This window comes from Dromiciops gliroides, chromosome 2 (genome assembly GCF_019393635.1).
Source record: "Dromiciops gliroides isolate mDroGli1 chromosome 2, mDroGli1.pri, whole genome shotgun sequence".
In the NCBI taxonomy this organism is placed as follows: Eukaryota; Metazoa; Chordata; class Mammalia; order Microbiotheria; family Microbiotheriidae; genus Dromiciops; species Dromiciops gliroides.
The window spans coordinates 177,153,233-177,176,363 of record NC_057862.1 but is presented as its reverse complement, the minus strand read 5'-3'; the positions used below and the strand labels follow the sequence as shown (position 1 = coordinate 177,176,363).

Below are 23,131 nucleotides of genomic sequence, written 5' to 3'. Positions count from 1 at the left end.
GGCCTTGTTTACCTTGTCTGTAAATTTAAGGGGTTGGATTAGATGATGTCTTGGAGCTTTGTAATTCTATGAGTGCCTTGGCTAGAAGTATAATACAGAGCTTCTTTTTTAAAATTTCCCAGACCCAGAGGGATGCATCAACAAGACATCTTCCCAAGACTACCATGCACCTACAGGTAAGTTTAAGTAAAGGGACCAAATGGGGGCAAGAGAAATTTAAAATCAAAACCCATAACTGCCATATAGAGTGAGAGGGTGACCAAAAACAGCTAAAATTAGAGATCAACATAGAAACTAAAAAATATGGGAGCCTATAGCAATTGATTCCCCGCACACTCTTGGCAATACCCTGGAAATTACTTTGTATATTTTATTATAATTATTGCTAGTATTTAAAGAGTGGTTTACAAACATTATCACCTTTGATCCTCACAACAACCCTGGGAAGGAGGTGCTATTATTAGTCCCATTTTATGGATAAGGAAACTGAGGCAGACAAAGGTTAAGTGACTTACCCAGGATTACAGCTAGTAAGTGTCTGAGATCAGATTTGAATTCAGGTCTTCCTGACTCCAAGTCCAGTACTCCAACCACTGCTCCACCTAACTGCCTCAAGAGAGAAAAGTGTATAAATAGACAGACAGACCTTGTATTTAATTTTCCGTGTGGATGTTATTTTCCAACAACAGAATGTAAGCTTCTTGAGAGCAGGGTCTGTTTCTTTTTCTTTATATCCCCATCACCCACTATGGCATCTGGCACATAGTAGGCACTTAATAAAGGCTTATCAAAGGAATGCTTGTTGAAAAAGGAGGCAACAGTGAAAAGAGCACTGGATTTAGAATCAGATGACATGGGTTCAAATCCCATCTCATCTTCTTATTGTCTGGATGACTTTGGACTATTCACTAGACCTTTCTGTGCCTCAGTTTCCTCATCTGTAAAATTAGGGGATTGGACCAGACAGCCTCTGAAGTCCCTTCTAAATCTACAGCCTCTGGCACCCCTTGCAGAGCTCCTTGGATTGTCTGTGAGTGTGAATCCCAGAGATTCTCTTGATTGGGGTTACCACAGCAGAGATCTGGATCTCTGGAATGTTGCTTAAGAATAAGTTTGATTACAGGGAGGGAACACAAAGAGTCATTGGAGCAGAGGAAGGTCAGAATCAATGCTGAGTGCCTTTCTCTGGGCTGGAATCTAGTCCCCACTAACTTTCCTCTTCGTAGTACAAATTGAGAAAGTGAATTTGCTGTCCATCACCATGCTGGGGCTCCGTGTGCTGCTCGCCAAGAGTGTCGCTGTCAACATTTTCTTGACCATCAAGTGTTTTTTACACTAAGGTGAGAATAAAAATCAACCACACTCACGATCCCCTTTCCACCCAAACTGAGGACCTTCACCCAAGAGGCAACATGAGACAAAGGCTGTTTAACTGCTGCCTTCACATGACACTTGCTAGGGGCAGTGAGCCATTGGCTACCAAACATCTCTAACCTCTACTTCTTTGCCTCCAAAGCTCCCATTCCTTGCTCCCTCATATTTCTGTTGGCATACAAACACTTGACCAAGTATTCCCTAATCCTAGGTCCTCTCCTCAAGCTCCTCAAGCTCCCCAAGCTCCTTACATGGGAGGCTGCCCTAACCCACTACTTTAAAACTTTCTATCAGGCTACATACACTAAGGAGCTTCCGCAGGACAGGTTATTGACTAGCCATTCTCTTTTACTTACAGGCTTGTTTATGCCACAGGGAATAAGGAAACCAAGGACCCACTGACGTGTTTTCCCTCGACATCACTTTGTTGTAATGCACATGGCTCTGTGGTTGACTATTTTGACTGGCAGTTTTTGTGTTTGTTTTTTTAATTTTTCCTAACCACTTTTGCTTTGTAAAAATTAGACCCAACTCATTTCAAAGCCAGATGGAAAGACAGTCTTGGAAGAAATGACTCTATGTACTGATCTTCTGATTTTATATACTGATGTGTTTCTGTAACTTTGAAAATGGAAATGGAATTGTTTCACTGGCTAGAAGGCTTACACTTGAAACGCGTTTCCCCATTCTTCTGAGTTCTGCTACCTCCAAAGCTTGAACCAAGGAGAGAGAGGAGAAGGTTCATATTTATCCCAAATCCCACATCCACTCCTCCCAATGTACCTATCTTTCCTGTGCTCATCTTGGCAGCCAAGAGGGTGAGTGTCAGAAACTCCCTTTTTTCTAGAACTCTGGAACTAGAAGAGACACCAGAGCTCATTTCAACCAACCCCTACTTTGCAGCATGAATTCAACATCCCTGACAAATGGCAAAAGACATCTAGTGATGAGGAACTCATTAGCTCATGAGGCAACTCATTAGAGGCAGCATGAAATAGTGGAGAGGGAGCTGTGTATTTGAACACTGGAGTTAGAATCAAGAACTGAGTTTGAATTCTGACCCAGATACTTACTAGCTATGTGACCCTGGACAAAGGTGGCATTTAACCTATCTAGGCTCCACTTTCCTCTTCTGTTAAATGAGGGGATTGGGCTCAATGACCTCCAAGGTCCCTTCCTGTTCTAAATCCATTATTTTATCAATTATTATTTAACTTTGATGTAGCTATAATTATTAGGAAGGGTTTCTTTATAATTAACTGAAATCTGCCTCATTTAAACTTTTACCTGCTGCATACACTGTTAAAGGGGCTGTAAAGAATCGAATCTCTTTTCTATATAAAAGCTCTTCAGGTATTTTAATATGCTTATAGTTCCCCTTGCCCCCAGTCTTTTCTTCTCTATGCTAAATATCCCCAATTCCTTCATCCCATCTTTGTATGGTCTGGTTTATAGTCCACTTGTATTTTTTGCCTTTTTATTCTAAGAGTTTAGTACAGTGACTGGCATATAGTAGGCACTTAATAAATGCTTGTTGACTTGACTTGTTGATTCTCATTCTACTGGTCACCCTCCTCTGGGAATGTTCTACCATGTTTCTGTCCCTCTAGGGCAGAGTATAGTAGAATCTCCCATTGTGGACACTGTATGTGTATCGATTAGTGCAGCCAAAATCTGTATTCACTGGTTTGGCTGTCATGTCACAGTGTCAAATAACATTGAGCCTACAGCCCACCAAAACTCTTCCTTCTCTCCTAGGGGCTTTCAAATTTACTTAGCTCTTCAAAGACAAAATAACATCAAGTTTCCTCCTTGCCACTCTCTGAACATATTACAGATTCCCCAAAACATCAGGCAGACATTTATCTTGGTGTTTTCCAAGAGAAACTGATACACAGGGGGGATACACACATCTTATTTCCCAAAGGCAAGTTAATTCAGAGTAGAAATGAGAGCTGAGGGTCACAGCATCCAGGCTGTGGCACCCCTCACTAGAAGCATCTTTACTGACACTCTCCCTGACAACCTCTGCTCCAGTGATAGCAAGACCTGGTGGCTACTACTCAGGTTAACAAGAGACCCCAAGTACAAGGATGATTTGGGAGAAAATGGGTCCTGAATTCTTTTGCCTGCTGTTTCTCTAAGAAGCTGTCTCTGCTACCATATACTAAATGGTGTTTCGCGCTTCCTGTCCGTGGGGGTTCTAGTCATCTGCAGACCACAGCAGAACTATCGGGTGGGTCTTGAAGCTTAGCCAGCTCACCACTAGTCAGGCTGAATTGGAGCTGAGTGCCCCAAGGCCACACCACAGCTTCCTGAGACCCAGCCCCCGGGTTTCCTTCTGGTAGCAGCAACAGCAAGATCACTTGATATGACTCACACACAGGTTACTGTTGCCCCTGCCTCAGCAAGTTTGCAGATCTTTCCGGGCTTAACCGCTCTGACACCAGAGTCTCAGAGACTGGGGGCCACAGTAGAGGCCAGTGAGAAAGGAGAATTTTCTGGCTCTCAGTAGGAGAACAGGTACCTAGAGGTAACCATAAAAGGTCATTTTCTCACTGAGTGGCTAGACTCCTGAACCAGATCTATATAGGCAAAACAAATAAACCAGGGAAACTCAAAACCAACTAGAACACAGGTTCTAAACCTGAGATCCACAAAGGGCCAGGGGTACATTTCAGAAGGTCTGTGAACATGAATGGGAAAGAAAAATTACCTTATTTTAGTAACCTTTGGCATTTTGAAATCCTACATATTATTTTTAATTTTATGTATTTAAAAGAAGCATTACTCTGAGAAGGGGTCCACAGGCTTTATCAGACTGCCAAATAAGTCTCTAGCCCAAGAATGGTTAAGAACTAGTCTCTAGGGGCAGTTAGATGGCGCAGTGGATAGAGCACCGGCCCTGGAGTCAGGAGTACCTGAGTTCAAATCCAGCCTCAGACACTTAACACTTACTGGCTGTGTGACCCTGGGCAAGTCACTTAACCCCAATTGCCTCACAAAAACAAAAACAAAAAAGAACTTGTCTCTAATACGAACCATTCAGGCTCAGGCAACTCAATGACCCTATGACTTCTATGCCTTGCCCACATAAAGAACTTTTCTTCTAAAGTATGTTTGCCAGGATGATTTCAGAAAAGCCTAGAAAGGCTTATATGAATTGATATATAGTGAAGTGAGCAGAACCAGGAGAATATTGTGCACAGTGACAGCAGTATTGTTTGATGAAGAATTGTGAATGACAACTATTCCCAGCAATACAATGATCCAAGACAATCCCAAAGAACCAATGACAAAGCATGCTCTCTCCCTCCAAAGAAAACTGATATTGATGGAACACATACTGAAGCATGCTATTTTTCACTTTCTTTCATTTTTTTCTTTTATTCAAGTTTTCTTATACAAAATGACTAAGATGACCAAAAAACAAAAACAAAAACAAAATGACTAAGATGATAATGTTTCACATAAATGAACATATAAAACCTATATCTGATTGCTTACGGCCTCAGGGAGGGAGGAGTGAAGGGAGGGAGGGATAGAATTTGGAACACAAAACTTTAAATAAAAATGCTTATTATTATTTAAACAAACAAAATAAAATATGTTTACAATCTGTTATAATTGTTGGCAGGTAGGTGGTACAGTGGATAGAGTGCTGGACCTGGAATCAGGAAGACCTGAGTTCAAATCCAGCTTCAGATACTTACTAGCTGTGTAACCCTGGGCAAGTCATTTAACCCTGTTTGCCTCAGTTTCTTCCTCTGTAAAATGAGCTGGAGAAGGAAATGACAAACCACTCCACTATCTTTGCCAAGAAAATCACAAATGGGGTCACAGAGAGTCAGATATAACTGAAAATGATTGAGCACATAATTGTTAAAGTAGCAATAGCAGCAAGAACCAGCATTCAGATAGCACCTAAATGTTGATAAATACTTTACCCATTAGGGGACAGCTAGGTGGCGCAGTGGATAAAGCACCGACCCTGGATTCAGGAGGCCCTGAGTTCAAAGCCGGCCTCGGACACTTAACACTTACTAGCTGTGTGACCCTGGGCAAGTCACTTAACCCCCATTGCCTCTCAAAAAAATTAAATAAATAAATAATACTTTACCCACCTGGGGGCAGCTAGGTGGTGCAGTGGATAAAGCACTGGCTCTGGATTCAGAATGACCTGAGTTTAAATCTAGCCTCAGATACTTGACATGTACTAGCTGTATGACCTTTGGAAAGTCACTTAACCCTCATTGCCCCACAAAACAAAAAATATTTTTAAAAGACACGTAATAGCTGTGTGACCCTGGGCAAGTCACTTAACCCTCATTGCCCCACAAAAAAATTCTTTACCCACCTTATCCCATTTGATCTTTAACAACAACCATGTGAGGCAGACCCTGTAGGTATCATTATCCTTGCTTTACAGATAAGGACACCAAGGTTCAGAAAGGATGTGTCATGCCCAGAGTCACTTTCCCATTAGTGCTAGGAGGTAGTCAGGGTATATAGTATCATCTTCATTTTCATTTGGTTGGGGTGAGGGAAGAGATACACAATGAGGTGAAGAAAAGATATGTAACTTACATGAAGTCACAGTAAGGCAAGGGTATTAAAACCCAAATATCAAAAGTCCTATCCCAGAGTTCTTTCCACTAGAGTAAGCTCCCTCCCTAAAATGAGGATAGAGCCTGGCCATCTCAACTGTCCTAAGCCAAATAATTAATTTTACTGACCTGTGGTTCATCTCAACTATAAGACCTGGCTCTGATTTTTCAGAGAAAAGTTCCCTCCCATATGACGGGTTTATAAGTATCTTACAAGTTATAATAGGGCCCTTCCCAGGTCTAATAAGTTATCCCATACCCCCAAAATCAGTTAATCAGCTAGCATTTATTAAGCACCTACTATGTGCCAGGCACTGTGTCAAGTACTGGGAATGTAAAGAAAGGCAACATAAAGCCTTTTTTTGTTGTTGCAGGGCAATGAGTGTTAAGTGACTTGCCCAGGGTCACACAGCTAGTAAGTGTCAAGTGCCTGAGGCTGGATTTGAACTCAGGTCCTCCTGAATCCAGGGCTGGTGCTTTATCTACTGTGCCACCTAGCTGCCCCAACAGATAGCCTTCTAATCAAATCCAGTGGTTCTCAAACATTTTGGTCTCAGGACTCCTTTACACTCTTTAAAGTTATTGATGACCCCAAAGAGTTTTTGTTTAGGTGAGTTATAGTTACTAATATTTGCTATATTAGAAATTGAAATTGATTAACATTTTAAAATGTTTATTCATTTTAAAATAACAATAATAAATCTTTTGTATATTAACATAAATGACATGATTTACAAAAAATAATAATATTTTCAAAAAATTCAGTGAGAAGAGTGGGTATAGTTTTACATATTTTGGCAATCTCCTTAATATCTTGCTTAATGGAAGACATCTGGATGCTCATATATGCTTCTGCATTCAACTGTTTTATGTTGTTTGGGTTGAAGTATATGTAGAAAATCAGGGTTCATACCTATGTAAATGGGAAAGGAGAGAAGTATTTAAAAGTCAAATATATTTGTATCCTTATGAAAATAGAAAGTCTCAGGGACTCTCAAAGATCCACAGACCACACTTTGAGGCAATGTACCGTTCCTACAGATACAGAACCTACCAGGTATGAAAGGCCTCCAAGCAAAAAGAAATCTTACAATATCTCTTAATAACCCATTCTGGAATCCAATAAGTTCTTCCATTAAGCCTCCATGAAATTTTGTTGTCTAAAAATAATAAAAACAGCTATTTGCATAGCACTATAAAAATCTACAAAGCACTGTTACATACATTATCTCATTTAAGCCTCGCAACAACCCTGTGAGCTAGGAGGTAGCTACAGATGAGGACATTGAGGCTCAGAGATATGAAGTGCCTTATCTTTGACCATACTGCTAGTAAGTGTCAGGGGCAAGATTAGAACCCAGGTCTTCCTGAAACCAAATGCAGTCCTTTATCAACTATACTAATTAGCTTCTTTCAAAAAAAAAATCTGATTGGTTAGGGTAAAAAGTGGATGTGCTATAGCTCCTCATAGATTTTTCATTTAAGGAAGGGGCCCATTGCAGCCACTTGGTCATTATTCACCCAACTGCTGATGGCCAAATCTGCCCTCCCCACCCTCACTCCCACTTTTCCATTTCTTTCTATGTGTTATCTCCCCCATTAGATTGTAAGCTCCTTGAGGGCAGGGGCTGTCTTTGGCCCTTTTGTTGTATCCACAGTGCTTAGCATTGTCCCTGACACATACTAAGTGCTTAATAAATGTTTATTGATTAACTAATTGATTGATTGATCCCCTTCCAGAAGACAACCTTTAAGATATTTGAAGGCAGCTACCATGCTCACCTCAAGTTTTCATTTCTCCATGCTTAGCATTCCCAGTTTCTTTAATCAGTCCTTCGATGACACTGTTACAAGTTTCCTTGCTAAATTCACCTGGATACACTGGATACATCAACCTCCTCTGGCAGTTCTCCAGTTGTTTAATGTCCCTCCTAAAATGGAATGGCTAAAGTGGGAAGGCTGGTGTAACAACAAAATCCTTTCTGCTCAAGGCTTCTAACTCACCTTTGATGTCAAGAGGAATGATGATGCATAGAATTCTGGTGGCATACTCACTGCACCTTTAGCTAGGAGGGGCTTTGGTGGAGAGAGGAAGTATGAACAACTATAGCACTGAAAGATCTGGGGCTCCCAGTCTCCCTACAAGGTTCATTTGTGTCTGAGCTCCTCTTCTAGCCTAAGGCCATAAGTGATAGATGAAGGCCAGGGAGCATGTCAGTTCTAACGTCAGATCATAAAAATGTTGAATCCTTGAAGGTGAACAATTGGCTGTCAGCTTAGACCAGAGAATACCGAGGAGCCAGCAATTAACCAACTAGCATGTTCTTCTTTTAGACACTTTATTAGCAGGCACTCCCAAAAGGTCCATAATCACACTTAGGAAAGGGTCAGGCTGCCTGATGAAGCAATGTCATAGTAAAGAGATCCAAAATCTCAAAGTCTGGATATGTCAGGGGGAGAAGTTCTATTTATATTAAAAGACATGACTTGAAGAAGTTGCAGGAATGACGGCATTCCTCTGCCATCCAGGTAAGCTATTCTCACCAGTTATGATTAACCAGAATATATAGAGTGTCAATGAAAAATGAAAGGCAGTAGTCTATATCACAAATGATTTAAACTGGCCTTGGGAATTGCAGTTTGTTGTGCTTAAGGAGGGAGAACAGGTACTTGCTCATCTGCATTGGCCTTGGGGACCTGGGAGAGAGGGAACCTATTCTTTCTCTGTGAGCCAAGCTTGCAAAAGAAGGGGGAAGGGAGAAACTCTAAACCTAAGAAAGAAGACCTATCTGCTCATTTATACTGAAACGGAAGCTTATTTGAAGATGGAGTCACTCTTGTTAAGAGGGAAGATGTAGAGCCACTATAACTTGCCTCCATATCTGTATAAATGGAGATTCCCTATATTTCAGAGCTTTAGTCTATATTCATCAGTGCTAATGACATAAACAACTGCCCATGATCCATACATGCCTCCCCTCCTCTTCCATCAATGGACAGAATATAACCCAGTTTCTCCAAACAACAGTCTGATAGCCATGGGCTAAAAATGCATTATTTCTGCTTAAACCTCTCTGGACCTCAGTCTTCTCAGCTGCAAAGTGAAAGGCATGCGCTCGACAATCTTTAAGGTCCTTCCTATTTCTATCATTCAAAGTCAATGAGTATGGAATCAAAGGAGCTGAGGTCAAGTCCTGGGTTGGCCATTTTCCATCTATGTGACTTTGGAGAAGTCATTTAAACTCTCTGGGTCTCATTTTCTTCATATGCCAAATGAGGGCTGTTGGATTAGATGGTCGCTAAGGTCTATTCCCAATCTAACATTTTATAATTACATTTCTCTATTGCCCCACCAGATCTTCAGGTCAAAAAAAAAAAAAAATGAAAGGACACTGCCCCCTAGAGGCAGAGCATAACTACAATTATAATTTGACTTCATACCCTCTTTATCCCCTCCTTTGGACCATGCACCTCATGTTGTAGATATGGAAACTGAGAACAAAAGAGGTCATATGCCTTACCAAGGAAAAACAATTAGTCAATGGTAGAATCAAAATTTGAGCATATTTCCTCTGACTCCAAATTCAACACTTGAATCACTGGTATTCATTCAGTCCCCTCGTGGGGAAAGAATGGGAAAAGGGGGAAACGGAGATTTTAAAACTGAGGAAGAGTAATATCAACAAATGCTTTTAAGAAGAAGCTGGGGCAGCTAGATGGCATGGTGGATAAAGCACTAGCCCTGGATTCAGGAAGACCTGAATTCAAATTTGACTTCAGACACTTGACATTTACTAGCTGTGTGACCTCGGGCAAGTCATTTAACCCTCATTGCCCCACAAAAATTTTGAAAAAAAGAAAAAAACTAACTACTTTGCAACTATTATACCAAATTTGACCTCAGAGCATGATTGAGAAAATGAACCTCCCTCCCTTTACTGCATAGGTAGGGGATCATGAATGTGGAATATTTCATACACTGTCAAACACGGTCAATATGTTAATTTTGCTAAACTGCTCCTCTTGCTTTTGTAATCTATTTCAATGAATGGTTCACTGGGTAAGGGAGGAGAGAAGAATCTATTGGGAAATGGATATACTGTTAAAACAAAAGATCAATAAAAATAAAACAATTTTTAAAGAAATGTTTTTAAAGGTTTATCTTGTGACTCAAAAGTCACCTCAGGTCAAAAAAGTTCAACCAACTTTTCTGGTGCTAAGTGTCTCTATGCTTGACTAGGCTGGTCCCCGGCTAGCCAAGAAAGTCCACCGGCGAAACCAAACTTTCCAATTTGCTAAGATTTTCCAGTATTCCCATCCATTGCTATAGCTTTCAAGAATCCAACCCAAATGTTACATTTGTATTTCCAAGATATTAAAATATCCACAGGAAAGCCTCCAGCATTTTAGGTAGAGGATTAACTGAAACACCAGAAAAATCATACAGAATTAAAAGGCATAAAAAGGATTGTGCTCTACACCAGAGAAAGTGTACTCGCTCTAATGAGATTATGGATCTATCTACCTAGTCATGCCCATTTCATTTTTTCTTTAAAAAAAATAGATCCTAACTCCCAACATAGCAAAGTAGGGAAAATGCCAATGGGACTGAAATGAAAAGAGGCCAAGGAACTTGAAAAGACTCTTTCTGAGTAGTGTGAGGCCAACTAGGTGGCACAGTGGATAGAGTGCTGGGCCTGGAGTCAGGAAGATTCATCTTTTTTGTTTTGTTTTGGTTTGGTTTACAGGACAATGAGGGTTAAGTGACTTGCCCAGGGCCACACAGCTAGTAAGTGTCAAGTGTCTGAGGCCGGATTTGAACTCAGGTCCTCCTGAATCCAAGGTCGGTGCTTTATCCACTGCGCCACCTAGCTGCCCCCCAAAGATTCATCTTCTTGAGTTCAAATTTGGTCTCAGATACTTACTAGGCATGTGACCCTAGGAAAGCCACTTCACCCTGTTTGCCTCAGTTTCATCATTTGTAAAAAGATCTGGAGAAGGAAATGGCAACCCACTCTAGTATCTTTACCAAAAAAAAAAAAAAAAAATCTAAATGGGGTCATGAAGAGATAGAGACAACTGAACAGCAACCATATGCTATAGGAGGTAATGGTGCAGTGGGGAAAACACTGGGCTAGGAATCAGAAGACATGTCTCTGCCACTTCCTATTTGTGTGACCTTGGGTAAGTGGCTCAGCTTCTCTAGGCCTCATTTACCTCATCTATAAGATTAAAGGTTATGATTCAAGGAGCTGAGCTAGATGGTACTGAGTTCTCCTCATTCACGGTAGGTATGAGCTCTCCTCTGACTGACAGGGAATTCCCCATGTGTTTCTGATCTGTCTCAACAGGAGTTTATGTAAAGCTGCCCAGGACACCTGCACCTCCGTGTGCAAGGCACAGTAGTAAGAGATGCCATCTCCAGGACCCACTTTAGAGATCACCAAGTTGAAGGTTTTCTGGTTTGGATTACGCTGCACAGAAAACTTTCCAACAGTAAAAGATGTATTCTTAGAGCCATAGCCATGCAGAATACACTGGATGGAAGAGTCAGGCTGCACTCGATACCAGTATAAGTATGGCGTTGTATACCGCGTCTCATAACTGCAGGACAGAGTCACTTTGCTGCCCAGTATCACAACCTGATGGGGAGACATCTGGATCACTTTGTTGCACCTGATACTTTTGTCTGTGAATTGACAGAAGAGAAAAGTTGGGGGGAGGGAGGTGAATTCCCTGAAGTCTCCAGGCACCAGGAAACTTTCTACTCCAGGTAAAGAACAGGTCAGTTCGGTGAACCATAAGGCAAATGTAGCTCCAAGGAGGACTCAAGGAAGGAGAGCAAAAAGAGAATTAGGAAAGAGGACAGCCCACTGATAGGAATTGATCTGGAAAGGAAGAAGACACATGGACCAAGCAAGGCTGAGGAAGAGCTGGATAGAGAAGAAAACGGAGGAGGAGGAAGGGAAAAGGAGCAGGAGGAGGAGGAGGAGGAAAAAGAGAAAAAGAAAACACCGAGTCAGAAGCAGGCAGCAGAGAAGAAGAAAAAAGGCAGAGTTGAGGCAACAAGGCAAAAGGAATGTGTATAAATAAATTCACTCACAAAGTAAAATAAAACTTAAGGCCAAGATCAGAGACATTTCCCTTCCTTGTGTCAGCATCGAGGATGAAGAGCAAAGCAGAACTCCTGAAAAACTACCAGGAGCCTAAGTCAGCTCTGACAGGAAGAGGGTGGGACCTTAGGAGCCCTGACAGACACTTGGCACAGTCAATAGGTAACTCTGTGTACAAGATGCCCCAGACCAGTGAAAGCTGCTTTCTCCACGAAAGGAAATAACCATCTGACCTCAGTACAAAGATTCAGTGGTCACTTTTCCCCCTAGAAGTATAAAAACATAGCAGATTTACCCTGTGATATTGTGTGGTACAGTAAAAAAAAAAAAAAAAGGAGCTGAGCTAGATGGTACTGAGGGCTTTTTCTTCACAGAGGAAATTCAAGGAAGAGAGACACGAGTGCTGGGCCAGGGAGAGTCCCTGTGTTCAGGTTAAAGTCAGAATACCTGGACTCGACTTCCAGTTCTCTGCCCTTTACTACCTATGTGACCTCAAGCAGGTCACAAGCTCTATGGATGTGTTCCTTCTACAATCAAAAAATTTGAGAGGGCTGGACCAGATGACCTCTAAAGTCCCTTGCAGCTCTAAATGTATGGTCCTTTGATCTCTCTGATATTGTGGAAGATTAAGAAGGCATAGAAGGGGGCGGCTAGGTGGCGCAGTGGATAAATCACTGGTCCTGGATTCAGGAGTACCTGAGTTCAAATCCAGCTTCAGACACTTGACACTTACTAGCTGTGTGACCTTGGGCAAGTCACTTAACCCCCATTGCCCCACCAAAAAAAAAAAAAAAAGAAGGCATAGAAGAGGGGGCAGTTAGATGGTGCAGTGGATAGAGCACCGGCCCTGGAGTCAGGAGTACCTGAGTTCAAATCCGGCCTCAGACACTTAACACTTACTAGCTGTGTGACCCTGGGCAAGTCACTTAACCCCAATTGCCTCACTAAAAAAGAAAAGAAAAAAAGAAAAGAAGGCATAGAAGAGGAACAGTAGATAGAGAGATGGCCTTGGAGTGAAGACCTGGGCTCAAGTCCAGTTCTGATGTATACTGGTTGAGGGTCCCTGGGCAAAGTCACTTAGGCCCTTGGTGCCTCCAGGCAACTCTCTAGAAGACTATAAGTTTCAGCACAAGTAACAGATCTAAATTGGAATTTCCTCTTGGGGAGCTCCCACCCACAAAGAAATCATAAATCTAGTCTCAAAAGAGGAAAAGTAAATGCTTATGGTGATTTTGAAAGAAAGCATAGGGTAGCTAGGTGGTGCAGTAGATAAAGTGCTGGCCCTGGATTCAGGAGGACCTGAGTTCAAATTTGGCCTCAGACACTTGACACTTGCTAGCTGTGTGCCCCTGGGCAAGTCACTTAACCCTCATTGCCCTGCAAGAAAGAAAGGAAGGAAGGAAGCAAGCAAACAAGCAAGCATAGAGATGAAGAAGAAGGTCAAAAAGCAGAGAGATAGTAGAAAGAAATGGAAATGGGGGCAAGGTGAATGAAGGGAAGAATGGGATAGAGAGGTCAAGAGAATGATAGAAAGGTAGAATAGAATGGAAGAAGGCTGAAAGAGTTGGAGGGGTATGGAGAGAGAGAGTCCACTCAATTTTATTTATAGCTTATGTACCACATGAGGCCAGCTGCAGAAGCTCACCTCTCTGGGCCTCGGTTTCCTCACTTGTAAAATGTTTGGACTAGATGACTTCTGAGGTCCCTTCTACTTTTAAAACTATGAACCCACAAATTCTTTGCTGGGTTGCCCCTCCCTGACCAAAGTAATATCCCACAGACAAGATGGATTCCAGCTACAGCTCAGAGGCAAACCTACACCCTTGTTATATAAGCTCTGAATATTTGGGGGTGTCATGGATCCCTTTGGCCATCTGGTGAAGTAAAGTGAGGGCAGCAGCTCTCCACATGAAGGAAGCCCAGGAATAACAAGCCCACCTACCCACAAAGAAACACAAAACATGAGCCCATACTGAACTGAGGATAGAAGATGGAGATCGCTTCTTGTCTACCTTGACCTCTTGTGACCTGCCTATCCGTGAACTCTTGCTGCCTAAATCCCAGACCTCATCTCCTACCAGCCCCTTTTGGACCTTACTGTGAATGCTGGTCTAGACCTGGTTACTCTTTCCAACACTGACTCCTACTCTGGTCCTTTCAATGGGATTTTTAACTTGTCTCAACCTAGATTCTGATTCCTACCTACAAAGAAACTTCTCTACTGCCAATGGTTTCCCTTTCTTCACCCAGTCCCAATTCCCCAAATCAGAGCTAGGTGGTACAGTGTATAAAGTGCTGGCCCTAGAGTCAAAAAGATCTGAGTTCAAATCTGACCTAAACACTTCCTAACTGTAAAACAAAGTCATTTAATCTCTGCCTGCCTCTGTTTCTTCATCTGTAAAATGGGGATAATAACAGGATTGTCCTGAGGATCAAATGAGATCATATTATGTGAAACAGTCAGCACAATGTCTGGCAAATTGTTGTTGTTATTGTTGGGTCATTTAGTCATGTCCAATTCTTCATTATCTTATATGGGTTTTCTTGGCAAAGATACTGCAGTGGTTTGCCATTTCCCTTTCCACCTGATTTTACAGTTGAGGAAACTGAAGCAAACAGGGTTAAGTGACTTGCTCAGGGTCACACAGCTAGTGAGTGTCTGAGGCTGGAATTGAACTCGGATCTTCCCGACTTGGCTATTAATGAACTTGAAGCTTAAACCCTAGAACTGATCTCCTAATAGCCCCTTTGGGGCCTTGCTGTGAATTCTAGTCTTCATCTGGTTTCTCTTTCAGTTCCAGCACTGAGCCATCCAGCTGCCTCCAAGGCAAACAGGGTTAAGTAGCTTGCCCAGAGTCACACAGCTAGTAAATTCCTGAGCTCTGATTTGAACTCAGGTCTTCCTGACTCCAGTCCCAGTGCCCAATTCACTGAGCCATCTAGATGCCTCTTCCTGGCACACAGCAAATGCTTAATAAATGCTTGCTCCCTTTTCTTCCCAAGCAAGGGAAAGTTCAAATCAGCACCCTGTAGCTACTTTTGTCAGCCCTCCCCCTGCCCCTCAGCCTGGGCTAAGAAAGAACAGGAGGGCACCTGCAAACTGTTCCTTTTTTTGAATCAGTGGCACTAATGTTGCTACTACCACCCAGCCCAAACCTAACCAACCATTCTCAGTGGGGATCAGCACCAAAACCCCAGAGTTATGCTCTCAGATTCTGTTAGTAGAAGCACATGTTTGTCACCCCAGCAACTGTGTTTATAGATCAAGAATAAAGATTTTTTTTTTCCTATCAGAGGCCACAGACTCACAAAAACAAATCAATTAAAGTTAAGTGCAATTTCATTTATTGGTTTTTTTCCCCCTCAGAGAGCAACATAAAGCAAGTAACTCAAATGCTTTTTAAATGAATAATAGGGGGCATAAAATGTTACTCAATACAGAAATACAGGCTGTATTGTTTGGTGTGGTTTTAAATGAGAGGTAGTGTGGCATAGTGAAAAGAGAAGACTACATTTGGAGGTGAGACCTGGATTCAAATCCTATCTCAGACCCTGAATAGCCCTGTAACTGAGGGCAAGACTTTTCTATAGATCATCTGTAAAATGGGACTAATAAAATTTTTCAGCTACCTACCTTACAGGGTTATTGTGAGGAAAAATGCATCATAAAATTTAAAGCACTATATAAATATGAGTTATTACCTGCCTCACAGGGATTTGTGAGGAAATTGCTTTGTAGGCCTTAAAGCACTAGATAAATGGGAATCATTATCTAAAAATAAGCTTCATTTTCCTATTGTGACCAGTTAAAGGAGAAAGAGAGGGAGGGGATTGGGATATATAAAGAAGAAAAAACTAGAAGAGACGCACACCAGTCACTCAATAATCACATATTAAGCACCTACTATGTGCCAAGCACTGTGCTAAGCACTGGTGAGACACTTAGGAAAGGAAGCTCATTAGGCTTAGATAGGAGTATACAAAGTGTTCTTGTCACATCCTGTTTGCACTTAGGCTATGGACTTCAGAATACGACATCATGGGAAATGTTCAGTCATTATTCATTCCTTGATGCAGACATAAAGTAAGCACCCCAAAACATTCAAGGCTTTTTAACTGTTCTTATCCTGAAATCCTTAAGGGTTTCTGAGGGGGCCTGGTACTATGGGGAAAGTGCTGAATTTACCTGACTTTTTTTTTAGTGAGGCAATTGGGGTTAAGTGACTTGCCCAGGGTCACACAGCTAGTAAGTGTTAAATGTCTGAGACCGGATTTGAACTCAGGTACTCCTGAATCCAGGGCCGGTGCTTTATCCCCTGCGCCACCTAGCCGCCCCAAAAAGTGCTGAATTTAGAGTCAGAGGACCTGGGTTCAAATCCTGACCTTGGATAACCTTGAATAAATCACTTCATTTTTCTGTGCCTCAGTTTCTTCATCTGTAAAATAGTTGTACTAAGTGACTTCTCAGGTCCTCTTCACCTCTAAATTGATGAAACTATGAACTCTTCCATAGGTTATCTACTCAGACCTAAATGATATCATATAGAGAGGATGAACTCTGGCCAGAACTGTGGCTAGATGCATATCCTTGCTAAGTATAAACTGTGAAAATACTCTAGAAAATTACTACAGCTGGATTCAGGAAAGACTAGGGAGGCACAAGAAAGGAAAAGGAGAATGGGAAGCATCCTTCTTAATCTATTCACCAGTAGTAGTAGTAGTAATAGCAGCAGCAGCAGCAACAGTAGTGGTAGTAGTAGTAATAGTGGTAGTAGTAACTCACATTTACATTGTGCTTTAAGTCTCATCACCCTTATAACAACCCTTTGAGGTAAATTTACCTCCAACAGTACATTTTAACAAAATATTTGTATATTTTCCCCATTTTATCACTAAGAAAACTAAGGCTCAGAGAAACCAATCATTTGTCTCATAAACCAGACCAAAACCCAGATTTTCTGATCCTAAGATTTTTCACTGTACCAAGCTTTATTTTCCTGAACACAGGGACTCTCCCTGGCCCAATACTCGTGTCTCTCTTCCTTGAATTTCCTCTGTGAAGAAAAAGCCCTCATTTGCATGTATCTATCATGAAAATTACTGTATTTTATATCTATCTATCTATATATAGAGAGAGATATATCCATATCTATATATATAGATATAAAATACAGAGAGAGAGAGAGAGATGTAGATAAAGTCTACAAGTTCATTCTTTTTTGTTTGTTTTGTTTCTGTTTTTGGTTTTTTAGTGAGGCAATTGGGGTTAAGTGACTTGCCCAGGGTCACACAGCTAGTAAGTGTCCACTGCACCACCTAGCTGCCCCTACAAGCTCATTCTTAAAAGTTCATTGATAATGGGTAAGCAAGCTTAATCGAGAGGGACTGAATGGTTCCCCATGGGTCAATCCTTAGCTTTAACAATGAATAAAAGGTAGAAGCCAAGCATCAGTAAGGGAGGCAAGGTACAGAAATTAAAGGAAGGGTTTCCACAGAGTTCTACAAAAGCATACCAAGAAAGACCTGTTACTGATACATGTTTGTAACAAGAGAAGGCAATGTGGTCTAATGGTTAGAGCACTAAACCTGGAGTCAGGAGGATCTGAGTCCCAAGCCTGCTTCAGATACTTATTAGCTGTGTGACCTTGGGCAAGTCACTTGACCTCTGTCTGGCTCTGTTTCTTCATTTTTAAAATGAAGGTAATAATAGCACCTAGCTCACAGGGTTGTTAAAAACATCAAATGAGATAACAAATGTAAAGTGATTTGCAAAACTTAAAGTGTGCTATACTATGTTGGCTAGTATTATTATCATGGTATTTAGAATTGGAAAATACTGTAGAAGTAACCTAGGCCAAACTTCCCCATTTCACAGATGAGAAAATTGAGGCCTCGGGAGAGGCAATGACTCACTCAACAGCAAGCCCTCTGGTTGTCAATTTGCCCACCAGTTATGGCAGCTTTCCTACTGGGGATAAAAGTCAGAGCTTACTCACAACTCCTACCTGCCTGGCCAATAAGATAGCTAGCAAACACACATGGTCAGTACCTTCCTCCACTGTTAGAATCCTTATGTTCTAGGCTCAACTCAGGTGTCACCTCCTATGGGAAGCCTTCCTTGATTCCTTTCCCTCCCCAGGTGGTTAATTGCTGTTAGTTGCTGTCTAAAATTATTCCAATTATATTTATGTGTGTATGAAAAGTGTCTCTTCCAGGTATGCTACAAATGCTTAACAACTGGCTCTTTTAAAAGGGGGGGGGGTGTATGGAGTATACACTTTTAAGTTCAATATACATGACTAAACTTTCTCAAAAGTGTACTGCTCACACTGAAAATTTAACAATTCGCTCTCATGATCCCAGACAAACTGGCTCCTGTTTTCCATATTTGTGTGTTTCTTGCAGGGCAATGAGGGTTAAGTGACTTGCCCAGGGTCACACAGCTAGTAAGTGTCAAGTATCTGAGGCCATATTTGAACTCAGGTCCTCCTGAATCCAGGCCGGTGCTTTATCCATTGTGCCACCTAGTTGCCTCCTGTATATCCCTATTTCTACCCTACTCCTACCCACCTCACAGGAGAATGGAAACCCTTAGAGGACAAGGATTATTTCATTTTTGTCTTTGTATTCCTAGCACTGAGCACAGCACCTTGCTCAGAGGAGCCACTTAATCACAATTTGTTGAATGGAATACAAATAGCAGTCACTATTTTAACCTAGGTCCTCTGACCTCAAATGCAAATGACTCTTCCACTTAAAAAGACAAGCTAAGTAGGCCAACAGATCAACTTGGTGTGTACAAGGAACAAAAATTGGTACATGAGAGCCAATTGTTAAATTTCAGAGGTGAGTATGTACACCTTGGAAATTAGTAAATGCTGTAAATGAGAGCCAATATTTCCTACAATGACCTGAGAAGTTTAGCTTGAACCTAGAGCAGAAGATGGAACCAGGAAAAGAATATGGACTTCTTGGGAAAACAAGGAGAGAAGGCATTGAACCTTCCAAAGAACAAAGTCCCCACAGGCTCATGAGAGCCCTGGACTTGGAAGATCCCTTCAGATTCCTTTTTTCCCCCAAGACTATAACCTGTACATGTCTACTCAAAAGAGACAGACTTGTAAGTGACTTGGTAAATCCAAGCCATTGAAATACCCAGTTAAGGAATATGGGTTGTCCAGAACCTGAGAAATCCAATCTCCTCCGACCTTATTTTTTTAATGGTGAGGGAAAGTCGCCTATTATGGATGACATAAAGAATTGTCTGAGTTCTTTCCAAACATTGTATTACTTAAAATTAAATTGAGTGAGGGGGCAGCTAGGTGGCGCAGTGGATAAAGCACCGGCCCTGGATTCAGGACTCCCTGAGTTCAAATCCAGCCTCAGACACTTGACACTTAACTAGCTGTGTGACCCTGGGTAAGTCACTTAACCCTCATTGCCCTGCAAAAAAAAAAAAAATTAAATTGAGTGAGCTAAATCTCAAATCTTAGGATTTCTCTCCCCACCTATTTGTCTCTCATACAAGTCACCATCTGATCTAGGGTCTCTGTCACCATGGCCTCCTCAGGCCAAGTTAATATTACATCATCAATATGGTCATGGATATCAATGCCCTTGGGAAGTGAAGACTCTTTCAGGTCTCTGATCACCAAATTGTGTCAATGTGAAGGATAATTCAAGTAACTCTGAAGGATGATGGTGAAAGTATACTCAACTCCCACATAAAAGCAAACTGCTCCATATGGTCTTAGATATAGAAATAGAGAAAAAGGCATTGGCATCACCAATAATCCCATATTGCTTAGCTACATTCTGAGCAACCTGGTATAACTCATTAGCAAAGTCAGGAATGGCCATGGCAAAGGGGATAACAAATTAATTTAGCTTCTGATAATCTACCATTAGTCACCAGGCACCATCTACTATCTTTGTGGGTCACATAGGGTTATTATAAAGGAGAGTTTGTAAAGCAAAACTCTCTAGTCTCCTTCATCTCAATTACAAGGGAGGAAAGAGCTTTAATAAGTCATCCCTCCAGGACCCTATATTATTAAATATTAATTACATGAAATTGTTTAAACAACTCTAAGAGCTTCCATTTAGTTCTACCCACAGTAACTGGCATAGAAGCTATCATATATACCCATACAGGTACCAACTTCCAAGGAATTCATACTATATATGTTGTAATCTATCTCCCAGGGTGCCCTCCTCCCTGCCCTGACATTGATCAGGCTAGATTTTCCCTAAGATCCAACAAAATCAGGCATTGATTGGCCTGTGAAGTGGAACAAAACCCAAACTCTGCCTCTCTTGATAGCTTTCTCATGGCTGATTTGATAGGGCTTTCTAGTCACTTAGGATGCAGAAAAGGTAAGGTTAGGGCTCTTCAGATTTAGTGAATGCCAGGAGACCACTCAAGTTACAACATCCTGCCATGATAAACAGATACATTTCTATATGGAAATGGGGTGGGGGGGACATTTATAGAAACTAAGTGCTACTCTATCCTGGTTGCATATTCTTGCTATGACTAGGCTAAGTAAACCTTGAGTTAACTGTTCAATGACATTTCATCCCAGCTTGCAATCTGAACTAGCAAGGTGTCATGCCTACTCTTAACATATACCTATAATATACATCCCCTAATTAGCTATCCCAACTGAGAACCTCAGAGTTGGAGGAGGGAATACTTACAGATCACCTCATCCAGTTTATTCCCCTCCAAAATATTCCCCTACATGTGTTCATTCAGAATCCACTTAAAAACTTTGAATGATGAAAAATTTATTATCTTCTGAATTAACCCATTCCATTTTTGGATAGTTCTCCATTGTGGGTGGTTTCTCCTTACATTATGCCTACATTTGTTTCTTTGCAATTTCTACCTATTGTTCTTAGTTCTGGCCTCTTGAATCAAATTTGACTCTTCAGACAGAGCCTGGACTTATAGTCCCAGATATTCCTTCCAAGTCCTTCTGCACTCCCTAAGTACTCCCCAACCCCTGACCCTCATCAATGATGAAAGAAAAATTGTTCATGGTTAGCAAAGGATTTGACTATAGGCAGTGCTAACAGAAGATCCCTCAAGGTCAATTCAGCTCTGCAAATAAAAATTACTATCTACATGCTTATAAAAAAAATGACACCTATGGTAACAGCCTGGAGGTACAGGGAGGGGAAGGGGAGGAACAAGGTGTGCTGGAGCTGAACCTTCAATCAATTGTTAAATTTTCAGCATAAGCATTTATACCTTAGAAATCAGCAAATGCTATAGATTGGGGCTTGATTTATTGTTTGATTGTCTAGACTTAAGAAAGTGATGGAAAAAATGTTAATAATGCTGATTAAATTGAAAAGTGTGTCCTACTTAGATTTTGGGGGAGGGGGAGATCCAGTTGTAAAACATTTACTAGGGTGGGTATAGGGTGAGTATGAGGCCCTTATCTCAACTATGTCTCTTAGTCATCCTTGCCAGATTTCACTGATCTTATAACTACAGCATCTCTTCAGTACCAAATCCTTTCCTCCACTTACAGATTCTACTCTAGTTCAGGTTCTCCTCACCTCTCCTCAGAAATATTGCAGTAACATTTTGATTTGTCTACCTGCTTTCAGTCTTTCCCATCTCTAATCCACCTACCACCTAGCTGCCACATTCATATTCCTAAAACATAGATCTATATCCTTCCTCAAAAATCATCAATGACACCCTATTGACTCAAAGATAGAATACAAAATCCTAATTTAATCCTATTCTAAAATGCTCCTGTCTGCCTTTCCTTCATCTTATTCCCTATTATGCTCTGCCTGTTTCAGTCCAACTGGACCACTAACTACTATAGCTGTTCCCCCATATGCAACATTCCATCTCTTTCCTCTGCACCTTTGCACAGATGGTTCCCCCATGTCTGGAATGTATCCCCTTTCTCACATCTACCTCTTCAATTCTCTAGAAATCCACCAACAGTTGTCCTGACATGTCTTGCTACTGGATTCTGAATGACCCTGGAGGAGAGAGTGAGGCTAATGATTTTGCACAACCTTGCCTTACTTAAATTCAATTCATGGGGCAGCTAGATGGCACAGTGGAAAAAGCACCAGCCCTGGATTCAGGAGGACCTGAGTTCAAATCTGGCCTCAGACACTTGACACTTAACTAGCTGTGTGACCCTGGGCAAGTGACTTAACCCTCATTGCCCTGCAAAAAAAAAAAAATTCAATTCACTTGCAAGTTAAGACATCATCCTCCTGATGCCATTGGTCCTTTTCAAGAATGAAGGATGGGGGCAGCTAGGTAGTTCAGTGGATGCACTGAATGCACTGGCCCTGGATTCAAATCTGGCCTCAGACACTTGACACTTACTGTGTCGAGCTGTGTGAACCTGGGTAAGTCACTTAACCCTCATTGCCCCACAAAAAAAAATGTTTTAATTAAAAAAAAAAGAATGATGAACAATAATCTGTGAGTAGTAGTAGCTGCCCCACTGGGAACCCAACTGGCCAGTTCCAGTTAGACAATGCAGCTATTTCTTTCCTTCCTCCCTCCCTTCCTTCCTTCCTTCCTTCCTTCCTTCTTTCTCCTCTCCCTCTGTCCACATGGGGAGTCATACCCTTACATGTAGGCACTCTGTCCAAAGGAATATAAATTTCGATCACTTATCCCCACAAACTATCTTGGAGTTTGGGAGCTAGATTTTTTTTTCTTTCCTACATATTTATTCTATCATTGCTATTTTTTTAAACTGGGACAATTAACTCTTTGGTCTCATATAGGTTTCATTTATGATAACTTGAAATATAGCTCTGAAAAAACAGGCTTTGATAAAGCCCATTGGGATTCGAATGGAACTACTTGACTATGCCTTTCAACCCAAATCACTCTGACTCTCACTGACTGGCCAAAAATATGCTCCAGCCCAAGCCTTACCATCTATTTGTTTGGGTTTTGATGGCTCTGAGTAAGTGTGAATAGCAATTGTTTCTGTTCTGGCCAAAAACCCTGAGGGTCTTCCCCTCCCAAATTCTTTTGAG

General features: G+C 41.4%; 1 protein-coding gene and 1 gene segment (V, D, J or C); both read left to right on the top strand.

Annotated features, from left to right (window-relative positions):
- LOC122740374 (T cell receptor alpha chain MC.7.G5-like) overlaps nucleotides 1-2,917 on the top strand; it is a 72,397-nt gene extending 69,480 nt beyond the window's left edge. The window contains exons 6-8 of the mRNA XM_043982481.1: nucleotides 123-176; nucleotides 1,227-1,340; nucleotides 1,733-2,917. Of these exons, the coding sequence (XP_043838416.1) occupies nucleotides 123-176; nucleotides 1,227-1,339 (167 nt within the window). The 3' untranslated portion in view covers nucleotide 1,340; nucleotides 1,733-2,917. The remainder of the gene's footprint in view (nucleotides 1-122; nucleotides 177-1,226; nucleotides 1,341-1,732) is intronic.
- LOC122738458 overlaps nucleotides 1-23,131 on the top strand; it is a 285,606-nt gene that overhangs the window by 156,801 nt on the left and 105,674 nt on the right. The window contains 1 exon segment of the C gene segment in view: nucleotides 10,730-10,739. Within this exon segment, the coding sequence occupies nucleotides 10,730-10,739 (10 nt within the window).